The sequence below is a fragment of the Lampetra planeri genome, chromosome 32, assembly GCF_965212315.1.
Source record: "Lampetra planeri chromosome 32, kcLamPlan1.2.h2, whole genome shotgun sequence".
Taxonomy (NCBI): Eukaryota; Metazoa; Chordata; class Hyperoartia; order Petromyzontiformes; family Petromyzontidae; genus Lampetra; species Lampetra planeri.
Genome location: NC_136138.1, coordinates 10,862,694 through 10,876,370, shown reverse-complemented (window position 1 = coordinate 10,876,370; position 13,677 = coordinate 10,862,694). Strand labels below are relative to the sequence as shown.

The 13,677-nt window shown below is 46.7% G+C and overlaps 1 protein-coding gene across 3 annotated transcripts; it reads left to right on the top strand.

The window, feature by feature from the left end:
* Positions 1–1,009: 1,009 nt before the first annotated feature.
* On the top strand, positions 1,010–13,154 carry IRAK4 (interleukin 1 receptor associated kinase 4). Of its 3 annotated transcripts, none has more exons than XM_078609780.1 (12): positions 1,010–1,474; positions 3,171–3,342; positions 5,176–5,321; positions 5,598–5,972; positions 6,683–6,843; positions 8,109–8,173; positions 8,587–8,701; positions 9,476–9,585; positions 10,257–10,440; positions 10,789–10,851; positions 11,539–11,697; positions 12,003–13,154. In XM_078609780.1, the coding sequence occupies exons 2-12, from the start codon at positions 3,179–3,181 to the stop codon at positions 12,057–12,059; spliced, it is 1,599 nt and encodes a 532-aa protein (XP_078465906.1). In that variant the 5' UTR covers positions 1,010–1,474; positions 3,171–3,178; the 3' UTR covers positions 12,060–13,154. The 3 variants fall into 3 exon arrangements, 2 of the variants coding, with proteins under 2 accessions (XP_078465906.1, XP_078465905.1); XM_078609779.1 differs by having other exon boundaries at positions 1,031–1,474; positions 3,036–3,342; XR_013587708.1 differs by lacking the exon at positions 12,003–13,154 and having other exon boundaries at positions 1,029–1,474; positions 3,036–3,342; positions 10,789–10,978; positions 11,539–11,622.
* Positions 13,155–13,677: the final 523 nt, after the last annotated feature.

Below are 13,677 nucleotides of genomic sequence, written 5' to 3'. Positions count from 1 at the left end.
GACATAAACAACATGTACTACCAAAACCCTGCAGCCATAGCTGGCTGCATGAGTCACTCCACAACAGCAGGAGCATCAATCGGAGTATTATAATTTTTCAATGCACCATTAAGATCAGCACACGAAATCAAAACACAGGTCATACTTTGCAGCGATCATCCGGAGCGAAACATTTTATTTTAGGCCACTGAATAGTACTGGCAGCTAGGGGTATACAACTCCTCTAGAGCAGTTTTGAGTGAAGATCTCATAGTTAGTGACTCAAGTTGCAATTTATTGGCAACAGCATTCCAATAGGGAATATGAAGCTGGTAAATGAGTGTCGACCTTAGGTCAAATTTGTTCTTTTAAACAGAGAGGAGATCCAGCAGGTAATCTGCGGATTTTTTTGTAAGTACATCATGAATAAATAATATATGGTGCACAAGCCGTCGAACATTCAGAGATGTTAAGTTTGACCCAATGTAGAGATCACAGTGGTGAGTCCTATATGGGCAGTTCAATGCAAATCTTAAGGCCGAGTGATACATTGAGTCAAGCTTCTTCAGTACAGTACTTGGGGCTGATTTATACACAATGTCACAGTAATCAAGTAGAGGAGGTATGGTAGCTTTTATCAATTCCAAACGGAAAATAGGGGGGAAGCAGTGCTTGTGTCGATACAGAAAACCAATTTTAATTTTTTGTCTTTTTCCCAATATAATCAATGTGATCTTGAAAATGCAGTTTTGAATCCAGGACGACCCCAAGATACTTATAGATCTTGACTTGCTCTATTTGATCATTATTTAAGGAATGTAATTGGGGGGAAATAACTTCCCGCTTTAGTCCTGGTGAGAAGCATAGCACCTTGGTTTTGGCAGGATTTAGGACTAGTTTAAGAGTAACTAGCTGATGTTGTAGTTTGTTGAAATCACTCTGGAGCTTAGCAATCACGTCATCCGGAGAGCGGCCAGCAGTATTCAGTACCGTGCAACTTGGGCAGCTCCCCCCTGTGAGTCACGGGGGACTTTCCCAGGGCGCAGTGCGGGCGGAAGAAAAGCGTCTCGCTCGTGCCTCCGTCGTTTCCGCAGTCTTAAAGTTGTTGCTGCTGCTGCTGCTGTTGTTGTTGTTGCTGCTGCTGCTGTTGTTGTTGTTGCTGTTGTTGTTGTTGCTGCTGCTGCTGCTGCTGTTGTTGTTGCTGTTGTTGTTGCTGCTGCTGCTGCTGTTGTTGTTGCTGCTGCAGTTGTTGTTGTACTGTTGTTGTTGTTGCTGCTGCTGCTGCTGTTGTACTGTTGCCTGTCTCTCTTTTTTCCGTCCGTGATGTCCGTCTGATCTTCTTTCGCGCCCCGTTCGTAGCCCACCGTGCTCATCGGCAGTGCCGGCGGGGGAGGAGGCGAGGGGGGTCGACAGCGACTTCGCTGTTCAGTCCCAAGGCTCGTTGCTGAAGTCGTCGTCGTCGAGTGCCCGAGGTTACAGGACGCGCTGCTTGAAGGTAAAGTTTACCGCGGCTCGTCTCAGTTGCTCGTGGTGGAGATTCCATGTGTCTGTGACGGGGCCCAGTATGGCCATAGTACGATGTTATAAGTGCTGTTTAAAGGGAGTTTTTCCGCCCCCCCCCACCCAACTCACAATTTGTAGTAGTATCAGCACCAGAGAGATGGTGGTGATGATGAAGATAGGGTGGTCATGTTTCAGGAATTATCGTGACGATTGACGGTGGCAGTGATCAATATACAGTCATTGTTATGATCATGGTGGTAATTGTACAGTGGTGGTGGTGATGATGGTGGCAATCATTATACAGCCGTGGTTATGATGGTGATGGTAATAGTATGATATTGGTGATAATGGTAATGTTGATAGTGCCAACATTACCGTGGTGGCTACACAGTTATGATGGTCCTGTGATGATTAGCGATGGTGATGTAATGATGGTAGTAAGCACCATCATGATGATAATGATGGTAAAGTAATGATGGTTGGTGGTCACGAAGGTGTTGGTGAAATTATTGCGGTGAGTCTGAGTTGATGATGACCACGGCTGAGATTTCAACTTGTCATCTTCCCCGTGTGCCGGAATTTCCGCGGGTATTTTTCTTGAGTTGTATGTCAACTTCGTGTACGTCACCGTACTGTAACGCATAAACAATACCAACGACGCAACACATTTGTTCATAAAACTGGCCATAAAATCAAAAAGTTTATAATTAAACAAATGTGTACAATTAGTCTATCAGCAGGTTGCGTATTGTGGCATTAAAGTATTGATACTGCCATCTCTTACAAGACATCTGGCCACCATGGTAGGCCAAATACCCTCTAGGCCAGCGTTCTTCACAAATTTTCAGAGGGGGGGTGCCACTTCCGCCGATAAGACCTCATCAATGTGAGGGCTGCCACACATTTGAAACCATCGGAGTTTGACAGCAGCACCATGATGATGGGGGTTGTCTTCACGTGTTGTGTATTGTCGGGCGCCGCACGTCAAGAGGCCGCACTAAAGGCCGCCAGGGGCCGCCAGTGGCCCGCAGGCCTTGCGATACAGAACACTGCTCTAAAGCAGGGGACCCCAACCCCCGGGCCGCAGACCGGTACCGGTCCGTGGCCTGTTAGGAACCGAGCCGCACAGCAGGATGTGAGTGGGGTGAGTCCATGTGTGGCCCACCCATTATTTTATTTCCCACTTCCGTCCGCGCCTCTTTCCTGCACTGCGCACTTGTCTCAGCCACAGTTTTGGTAAGCCCACAAGCTGCTATCCCCTAGTAGCCACAATGAGTAAAAAACAAACGTCGCTGGAGAGCTTCTTTGAAAAGGGGGAACGACCCAATGATGACCCCCCCCCAGTCCGTGAAAAAATTGTCTTCCATGAAACCGGTCCCTGGTGCCAAAAAGGTTGGGAGACCGCTGCTCGTCTAAAGGGCTTCCACGAGAGCACCCTCTGATGGAAGCCTTTTTCGCCAGCAGTGGCTTTAGTAAGACATTGCAGAGCCAGAACCATCACCTGCACCTTTTTTAAATGCGTGAAAACGTGTTCTTTTATATCTCTTTTTCAGACCCAGCATTTTGTGCTCAGCTGCCCCTTGAATTGGTCCAACTGTGGCCATTTCGGACAGGCCCTGTTGAATGACCGTGAAACGGTTGCCGATGTGTTGCTGAGCATCAGGCGGCTATTTCCCTTGGCACCACAGCAACCAGAATGAGCCAAGTACCGATCAGCCGAGAGACGCTGGTGCGGAAGCTGGCCTTCAGCCCACGGGAGAGCCTCGCCTCGCTGCTGGATCCAGACGACGCCTGGAGAAAACTGGCAGCGCAGATCCCCAACAGTCTTGGCCAGCCACGGTACACGATGCTGCAGATCAGGTGAGGTGTGCGCCACTGCTCTGCCAACCGGTGCGAGTTGAGACGATGGCATCTCTGTGGGACCTTTTTTTTGCCTTCAAACAGGTGTTCAGATGTTCAAACAACAAATAGATACCATGCAGTACTTGTGGCAAACAAACATGCAAACAAACATGCTCTGATAATATATATGCAATGTCTTTGAAACTGATTGGCTGACACCAGAGACAGCCTTCTTTCTTGTCTCACCAGTTGGCATTAAGGAAATGTCTGTCCTTCACTACCCAGGTCAGGAGCCATTGGTATGCGAGACATAAGCAACACGGCCATTGCTCTTCTTTATCCATTTGTGTGTTGATTTTCCTCATAGCGCTGCAGTGTTCTCCAGCATGGTGTGATTGTGCAAAGCACGATGGGTCTTCCACTCATGCCTTTGCTTGTCACGTGACGTGACTGGACTCTGTGTATAACGTTTATTATCTCACGATGGAAGGACTGATCTTCTTGTCACAAGCGTGACTTTTGCTGTCTTTAGATCACATTTTTGTGCGTGGTATTATTGAGTTTATTTCCAGTTTGCACTCACTTTCATGTCTGATGCATTTAAAATAATTTAGAGCAAGTTTTACAATTGGTTTTGAAAGTAACAGCTGAAACATCCCAAGCAGGGCCCTCAAAGTTTATTTAGACTCAATGAGCCTTAACTTGGTAATTAGCATTATTATCCAAAATCTTTTGGCAGAATTTTCAAATTTTATCTGCAACTTCTGCACGCAACGGCCTACTCATGCACATTTAAGAGCAACAAAGTCTTTAAGGTTGAATTTTCATCAGATTTGTCGGTTTGGTTATTCGCTTCAAGCATACCAGATGTTGGCTGCAATTGAATAGATTGAAATCACACAAACTCATGATGAAGCATGCGGACAACTGCCATCCAGGTTCTTTCATTTGTGGACGCACATTAGTGTAATGAGGTGGAGCAGTGACGTAGGGTTTGCGCACTGCACTATGAACCTGGTGACCTGAGTTCAATTCCGGATTATGGCCACGGCTGTTATCCTTATAAAAAATACTGTCCCATCTACTGCTGGATGAAGGCCTAACCACACCATCAGGGCTAGTCCAGTGTTGCTGCTATTGTCGAACTCCTGCGTATGAACTGACCTTATCTATACAAATATCAGTGGCCCAATCAGTGTGTACCAATTGAAAATGTGTTTACAGGTGCATTGTTGTGCTCCTTTTCATTATCGTGTTCAACTATTTCCAAGGCACTCCATCCAACTTTTGTTCTCTTTATTTAATCGTTTTGATCCTGATCCACCTTTATTAGCTGTCTTAGGTGTGCATTCTGCTGTCAGATAACATCAGTGGAAAGTACTTTAATATCTTAACCTGTCCCCAGCTTGACATCCCTCCTTTGGCTGTCTCCCCAGGAGCATGTGTGTATCTCTCTGTGTGTGCATGTTTGTATCTCCCTGCATGTGTATCTCTCTGTGTGCATGTGGGGGGTGCCACGGTGGTGAGCTGTTAAATACCTCGCCCGGTATACAGGAGATTGTGGGTTTTATCCCGACCCTGACACCTGCTGTATATTTGGAGTTTGCGTGTCTCTCTCCCCGTGGTCGCGTGCATTTTTCTTGGGGTCCTCCGTTTTTTTACTCCACATTTAGAATCATGCGCTTCGAGTATTGATCTCCTGCTATACATTTCTATGTGATAAGCCACTTCATTGAGCTGTCATGTGTGGCTAGGTCACTTCTGAAAAAGAGCTACATACCTGATAAAATAAAAAATAGTGTTTGTGTTTTTTTTTTAATCCTTGTGTGCATGCCCGTGTGTGTCCTGCAGGAGGTTTGAGAAAGTGGTGCAGGCGGGAAGGAGCCCCACGATGGAACTGCTGAATGATTGGGGCACCCAGAACTGCACGGTGGGGAATCTGGTGGACCTGCTTGTAAAGCTGGAATTCTACAATGCGGCTGACCAGCTCCTCCCCAGTGCGTCACTCACTGGGCCCATGGACACCCACCACCTCTCTGTAGTTGGAGGGGGGAGGGGGTTACAATAACGCTCGTGAAGACTATCCAATATAATTTTTAGTTGAAAGTTGTGGCGATTAAAAACATTCGAGTGAAACGGATGCCACTTTGGGCAAGATGAAGACAGATAACGTCACACGACTCGTGGAGCACGACTGCACGATATGACATCACCGTGAGCGAATGCGATGCGACTGTAATAATAATAAGCCATCTACGCTTGCCCCACCCTAGGCTCGTACGAGCGGCGGGATCCCTTTCGCCATATCACCGCTGTTCCGCCCTCGTCAGACAATGGCAGCGTGTGCGAGAGCTCGCTGCTCTACTCACAGCCCTGCTGCTCGCCAGGTGAGTGGGAGGCTTGCGTCGTCCCGCCTCTCTACACCTGCCTGGGCCCGCTATACACCGCCATGGAGAATGAGGAGGAGAAGGAGGAGGAGGAGGCGGCCGGGGAAGAGAGCGGGAGAGGCAACGTCAACATCGCAGGACTTGGAGTTGGGATGTCGCTCTTATCCACAAAGAGGGCTGGCAGAGAAAGCGAAAACAAAGAGGAGCGTGTGGTGGAGCCGACATCGCCTACCGAGCTCACGGTGATTGGGATTGAAGCAGGTACGGCACAAGTCACCTTAACTTTACTTATGTCAGTCCACCCGTCTGATGACCCTATTTTCATGCAAACTCCATAAGTCCCCCAACCAATAGCTATAAGACTTACCACGCAACTTTCCACTACAATTGCTCAAATCTGTTTTTTTTATTTTGGCAACAAAACATTTTAATTCTATTTAAATGTTCTTAAATTGATACATTATATGTCACTGCAATTTGTGCAAGTGTGTTAGAAGCCATTATCATGGGTGTTATTTCACTCAGGTTAGAATGCGAACATGTGGTTGTCTGCGTTAGCCTGATGTGCGTGTCAAACTGAGTCTGTCTGTGGACATATTTATCTCTCCACAGGTGAACCAATTAACAATCTTGATGTTCCTTTAATACTGGTTTTCCAGAGTGTGTCTTCCACAGGGAGATGCTATTAGTGACAAGCATTTCCTCGCAGTCATAAAATCTTCCTTTAAATGGAATTGACAAAATATCCAAGGCAAGGCCCTCTTGATAGAGAATCTCGAAACTCAGAGAGGCTTTCGTAGATAGATAAATAAATAACTTTCTTGTTATTGACTCAAAAGGGGATTCCTGGACAGGATTGATCTTTTGTGACCTTATGACTGTTACACTATGCCAGAATGTGTAGTATGTTTTACGTATTTTGTGATGCTTGACACATCTGGCTTACACCGATTCCTCTGCCCATGCCTCAGACGTGGAGAAGTTTGAGTTCACGGCCCTGCTGCGCATGACTGGCGGGTTCAATGACGCCCCGTTATTGCAGGGCGGCAGCAAAATAGGCGAGGGAGGCTTTGGCCTGGTGTACCTGGGCCGCATCGGCACAAACGCCGTCGCTGTCAAGAAACTAACGGCCGTGAGTAAATGCTATCACTCGACTATCTGTTGTCAAGGCTGCATTGCCTTTTATACTTATGTAATGATCCTTCTTGAGACGGCTTCGGAATCAGTCCTTTTTATTTCCACTCCACAATACACTTTACTCACTCACTCTCCGTTGCTGGCAGACAACGGAGAGAGGACAGACTTCGCACTAAGTCCCCACCGCGCACGTGGCACCCAGAGCCCCCGTCCGCGCGTGACCCTGCTCTTGTCGGTTTCCAGTCTGCTCCCGATCGTTCTCTCTCACTCTCTCTTAATCCCTTCGTCACGTGGTCCCCCCAGCCAATCGTTCATGGACAGCGTCGACCATTCTCGATGGTTCCCTGTCAATCCCGGGACCACGCCCCTCATCTGGCTCCCCATTAGCTGGGGCCCCGAATGGCTAGGCCAATCACTCCTGATGACATGCCGTGATCACGCCTGGGCCATGGTCCCTATCTCAACCCTTATTGGCTACAAGCAGGACCGGCAAGCCAATCCCCACGTGAACCCTCTATGGCTGTTATTACATTTACATGAGCTTGTGTTTAGGCTTTATAAATACAGACAATAATGGCATTTGAAACATTCAAATTTTACTCTTACATTCAAAGTGCTATCAGGCTCAAGCCGTGAGTACATCCATGCAGCTAGATCTTAGACACTTACATGAACCTGCTCACAGGATACTTGTGCAGTTACATCGCCTAGTGGTTGAGTGTTCGCTGCCCATCGCAGAGGTTTCTGGTTCAATATCCAGAGGCCACCCTGATTGTTACTGCGGTGTGTAACAACCAGAACAATACTCGCCGTCTGCGTCACAGTGGTTGTTGAGGATCACCTGACATAATTCACAAGGGTAGGCCATTGTATGCCAGCGTCAGGGTCCAAATTTGCCAAACTCAAAAAATTACCGGCAAATTACTCAACTGGGATCATGCATCACATTCATCACCCCCATATGGCAGGTTCATATCCCAGGTTTCTCTTGGAAATGAGACTCTATCCTGGTCTCTTTGAGTTCTCACCTGGTTAAACAAAAAAAACTTGACACTTGGAACTAACAACATCAGAACTTTGTAATCATTCGACTGTGAGTAGATAACTGTGAATCCACGAGCGTACGGCCGATGCACTCGTGTCACAAAGCAGTAACCTGAATTCCCGACGGTGTATCTACTGCCAACTCTGACAGTTTTGTTCCCCAATGTTTGTTCCGAGAGTTTTAGTGCCCCGTGTGTGTTTTCTTTTTTTCCTCAGCTCGACCATGTGTCTATGGACAGCATGAAAACACAGTTCACCAAGGAGATACACACACTCAGCAGGTGCGGCCACTGGCAGCAGCACACACAATAGTTGTCTATAAGGCTAAATAGGGGATTTATCTTTTCTTGTATGTGACTATGTTTATTTAAGCGATTAATGCGCTGCGCTACGAACCCGGCGATCCGAGTTCGACTCTCACGGCCAACACCAGTGATGATTATGTGAACCGGTCCTGGGCCTCCCCTAGGTTGACTCAGCCGCAAATGAGTACCCAGTGCAGTGTGTAAACATCGCCACTGGAGAGACAAAGGCGGCTGAGCGTTGAACTTCTTTCGCACCATATGTAGCCAACCATGATAATAATCGGAGGTGCGGAGGAAGGACATAAACTAAAAACAAAGAGCAGAGTTGAGTGAGTGTGAATGTGTATGTATGTAATGGATAGCGGAGCTGTGTGTGTGCGTGTGCCCAGCTGTCGGCACGAGAACCTGGTGGAGCTCCTCGGCTACTCGTGCGATGGGCCCCAGCTGTGCCTCGTCTACCCTTACATGTCCAACGGCTCCCTGTCCGAACGCCTCGCCTGCAAGGTCAGCATGTCACCATTGACACAAGCAAGTAGAAAAAAATTAATGGGAAAGTGGTTCAAGGGGTCATAATGGCCTCGTCAGAGCACCATGTAGTAAACCGTTTGTTCTGTTGTGTCCATTCGTACTCTTCCACCTGTATCATCTCAGGGTTGTATTACGAACAACAAATGTGTTGTCCTAATGGGCTCTTAAAAGGTTTAAATAACCTACCCATTTAACTCTCCACTTACAAACGTATCTACTTAGCTGCATACATGTCTACATACCTGCATATCTATTTGACTTTACAGTTTTTTAGATAGGATAATTTTTTCGGCTATCGTTATCCACTTCGCAAGAGCATTTGACATGGTTAATCATAACATTCTTATTTAAAGATTCAAGGACTGTCTAATAGGGATGGGTTTTGGATGTAAAAAAATTAGATTTTAAGGACCGTTCGAGATCTTTTCGGATTTTAAGATTTTTAGATCATTTACATTATATAGTAATAAAAAATATCATGGTGATAACAATCGTGATATCACCCATTGCCACGGAACACCACCTTTGGCAGTAAAAACAATACATCATATTAGCAATGTCACTTGGGATCAATTCTAATTTTCATCAGTCCATTTTTTCTGCTGCCGATCTACATACCTATTTACCTATCAGTGCCTTAACTTCATATTTACAAACCTAACTACCTGATTACCACCTACCAACCTAACTACTTAAATATCTACCCACCACCCTTGCACCTGCCAGTGATTACTTTCTGACCGTTTCCAGGATAATACCCCTCCACTGCCTTGGGCCACTCGACTCAGCATTGCTGAAGGGGCAGCCAAGGGCATCGCCTTCCTGCACGCCAACAACCACATCCACCGGGACATCAAAACGTGAGTGGGCAATCACCGCGCACATTCCATTTATTCACTCGGTTTGAGTAAAATCCTCATGGCTGGCAAGAGTAGAGGCATGTTTCCATCACGAGGAGATTTGGGCTCATCTGTTGGCTCGTTTATTTAAAAATGAGTCTAAAGTTTTGATGCAGAATTTGGCTGAGTGGCACTGTAGTGAGGCACTCGGCTCACGGTTGGAAGGTTACAAATTCAAATAATGTTTGGTGTTGGCTCAACTCATCAACCATCCCGGGATGATAAAATAAATAAGACCCCCATAGTAAACTGGACTTCCATGATAAACTGGACTCTCATCGTAAACTGGACTGGACATTGGCAGGTGCTTGCACACAGAGGCCTTGTGCCACACAGACACAACTGCAACTGGCTGTCCCCTTGGATAGACAGCAACAGAGCAATAGAATTGTTGAGATGAGATGTGAAGTAAGGCACTTGGATCCGCTGTGCCATCTAAGCTACTTATAAATGCAAATCCTTACGGGAGTGTGGAATCACTGGCTCATGGTCACCTTTGGAGATGTATGTATGCTGAACTTCTTTCGCACCGTACGTAGCCAACCGTGCTAATTGGAGGTGCAGGGGATGATTGCTTGTTCAAGCATGTGGACACCTGCAACCTTGCTGTTCGATCGTTCTCTATCTCCCAGGGCGAACATTCTGCTGGACAATGCTAATGTGGCGAAGGTGGCGGACTTTGGGCTGGTGCGGGGCTCCGGGCCGGGCGGTGCGACCGCCCTCACGTCAGTAGTCGTGGGCACTGCGGCCTACATGGCACCAGAGGCGCTCCGTGGCGAGCTCACACCCCGCGCAGACACCTACAGCTTCGGGGTGGTACGGGTCACGTCCACCGCACTCGCCACGAGCACCGCACTAACCACGACCACTGCACTAACCACGACCACCGCACTAACCACGACCACCGCACTCGCTACGTTCGCCATGACCACCTCACTCGCCACGACCACCACACTCGCCTCGACCATTGCAGTCGCCATGCTCGCCATGCCCAACATGCTCAATCATGTACAACGTGCTCACCGTGGTTTAATATAATCACCACACTCAACACTCGCCACGCTCAACACTTACCAAGCTCAAGACGCTCGCCATGCCCTGCCCAGCACACTCTATCATCTACAACGCTTACCCACTCATCTAACCCTTGGGTTTGTATTTCAGGTTCTTCTGGAGCTGATCACAGGTCTTCCTGCCTTTGATAACAAGCGCACCCCAGCTGTAATCGTAAGGACATCATCAAGTTTCACTTAAGGAGATAAACATGTGCAGCCTTTTTGTTTGTCTCCCCCCACCCCCGCCATGCAGGTCGTGGGGGTTAGGTGACTATACTTCACCATGCTGGTCAATGCAGGTTGGTGAAATTAAGGGGCATACATATGGGAGCATAGTATAGTACTACAATAATGTGTTTTGCTATACTGGCCGTCTTTTTTAGCTTGAGATCTGACAAGATTAGATGGGCCTATAACCAAATCACCTGGCATGTGCCAAATCTCATCAGATCTCACAAACTTATTCAGTTTGAGCCTGGATAGTGTTTTAATGGGTGACCGCCATGCATGCCAAATTGTCATAGGCAGCTGTGGGCTGTGCCACATGGTGGTCAGCAAAGGGCACTGCATCATAATTCAAAGTTGTCATTCAATGCTCCCATGTTCACGCTCCCCGTCTTCACAAACAACTCGCACTGATAAACGTGAAGTATGGTCAAATAATCCCCACTGACCGCACAGCATGGGGAGGTCCTCATCCAGCAGCGGATTGAAAAAAGGGACTGCACATTTACATATGACGGATTATGTAAATACAACTTTCAAAAAGTCAAAACTTGATAATAAACTTGCCAATAAATCTTAGTAAATGCCTATCGGTTGCAATCAACGGAAAGTGAGCGTATCGTTGCTTGTGCAGAGCAGCCTACCAGAGGAGTTGGAGGATGGCCCGCACACACTGCAGGACTTCACGGACCCACACGTTGGCACAGTTGATCCTGAGCGGGTGGACGCAGTCTACCAACTCGCCCTGCGGTGCCTGGAGGATCGCAAGGGGAGACGGCCTGCAATGAGCGAGGTGCGTTCTTGCTGACATCCACCTTTATCGGTTAAGGAGCCCTGTTCTTAAGGAATGGTCAGTAGGGTCAGTCGTTGGTTCTCATTCGTTTGTTCACAGACAGGGGTGGCTGAGTGGTTAAGGGGTCTCGTAATGCCTGTGTCAGATTGCTGAGTTAGTACTGCACTGTGGAAATCATGAATTGAATCGGGGCAGCTTAATGGTAAACTTGGAAAAAATGCTAGAAGATATGTTGACAAGTTAGGGTTGGAAAGGGATAAGAGTTGAAGCAATGTGTTATATTGTGTGATTGTTGGCTTCTGCAGGTCTCTAGCATCCTAAAGGAAATGTCAGCAACTTGCATGGAGGCTGCAGGAGAATGAGGACTCGAGTGAAGACACGAATGACTCATCCTCAAACATATGTCTATGCGTGTGTGTGTGACGAGTGGTGGAGAAGTTGTTCGTACATTGCACTTAAATCATTTTGACCCAAGTTCAGTTTTTCGCCATGGGTAACATCAGTGGGTCTTTCATAGATTATTTCAGCAATAAGTGAATATCTGATGAAGTGTAAGCACTGGAGAGAAAATGGTTTCCAAGCACGATTCTGATCATGCAACATGTTGGTCTGATTACACGCTGACCAAATGTACTCTGCCCCAATGGTCTACATGGCAATACGGAGACTATTTGTTTTTGTGTACATGTGCGTAGCAATGGAATGTAGTTACACTGTGCTATGATCCTGACAATTCATGTTCATTTTTTGTCCACTTACCATTATGTGAATATTATTTTTGGCCTTCATAGGTGCTCGCTAACAGCGCCGCCTCCCAACAGCCTGTTAAGGCTATAAGGGGGAGTTCTTTGTATTTTGTGATGGTGATGTCACCGCCACTTCATGGCGAATGGCGGCTGCTGTTATTATTGTGTCATGTGCCGGCTTTAAAAGGTGCTCGCAAGCAGCGATTGTTGCGACAGCCGGAGGCTAAAAATGAAAGGTTTACATTAGGCGATGCTTTGGGCAATGGTTATTATTCATGGCACATAAAAGAACGTCCATTGCCCAAATTGTTGCTGAGGATTTGTGCTTGTGCAAAGGCAGTATTACCAAATAATGATGGCAAAAAAGGTGGTCTTCATGAGGGATGGTTGCGATAGTGTAGTGATTACACCATTAACTTAAATTCAACTCTTGGTCGCATACGAGTGCCAGTTGGTATGAAGTTGATTTGGATCTCCCATTGGCCAGCTCTGCGTTAGAAAAATACCTGATGTGATATGAACATCAGTATTGGGGACGCAAAAGTGGTTAAATGTGGAAAGTGCTGAAACAGCCACCCTATATGGTGTGCATTAGCAGAAGCAATACTAGTTGCTTGGTAAACAGCACTGAGAATAGCCGAAATAGGTTTTTTCAAGTCTCGATATTTTGTACGATAAAATGTTTTTCTCAATAAATTTTATATGAATCTGCCTTCGCAAAGTGTCTTCGGTAGAGGCTATGTAAGTTTAATAAAATATGTTTTTCCCATCTCGCATTTTTATATTTGTAGGTTTACATGTAGACAATGTGTGCAGAATAGATTCACCCAATTGTGTATCTTAAGCAAGCGGTGATGATTTAAATCCCTCCACGTGAATGCTCATGTATTAAATATTTAAGAGAAAGCTATAGACAAATTATAATAAAACACAGGTCCAAGACAGCATTGCTGCTCACAGAATTACTGATTTTTGCGCATCTTCAAAGGTGGCCTTCGCCATTCGTTTAAATTCCACATTGCCATGGCAGGGGCCAGTCCGTATTCCTCAAGTACAGTCCGGTATGTTAGTGCATACCTGTAGTTTCAAACGTTGGGTGGCTCAAGGTCCCAAATTTGCAGGGCTGCAATGTGGCCACAAGATGGCAGTACAACAAATGGGATCTCGTCTCTTGCCTCGGGGTATTTTCCTTTCTTCGTCGAGGCGTTGCTGGGCTACTCTGACTTTCTCTCTC

What these genes read in the sequence shown, in the direction of transcription:
- IRAK4 (XM_078609780.1), top strand. Translation starts at nt 3,179, where the DNA reads ATGAGCCAAGTACCGATCAGCCGAGAGACGCTGGTGCGGAAGCTGGCC. An exon ending in TACACGATGCTGCAGATCAG is followed by an intron (nt 3,343 to 5,175) that starts GTGAGGTGTGCG and finishes TGTGTCCTGCAG; the next exon opens with GAGGTTTGAGAAAGTGGTGC. An exon ending in CTGTCAAGAAACTAACGGCC is followed by an intron (nt 6,844 to 8,108) that starts GTGAGTAAATGC and finishes TTTTTTCCTCAG; the next exon opens with CTCGACCATGTGTCTATGGA.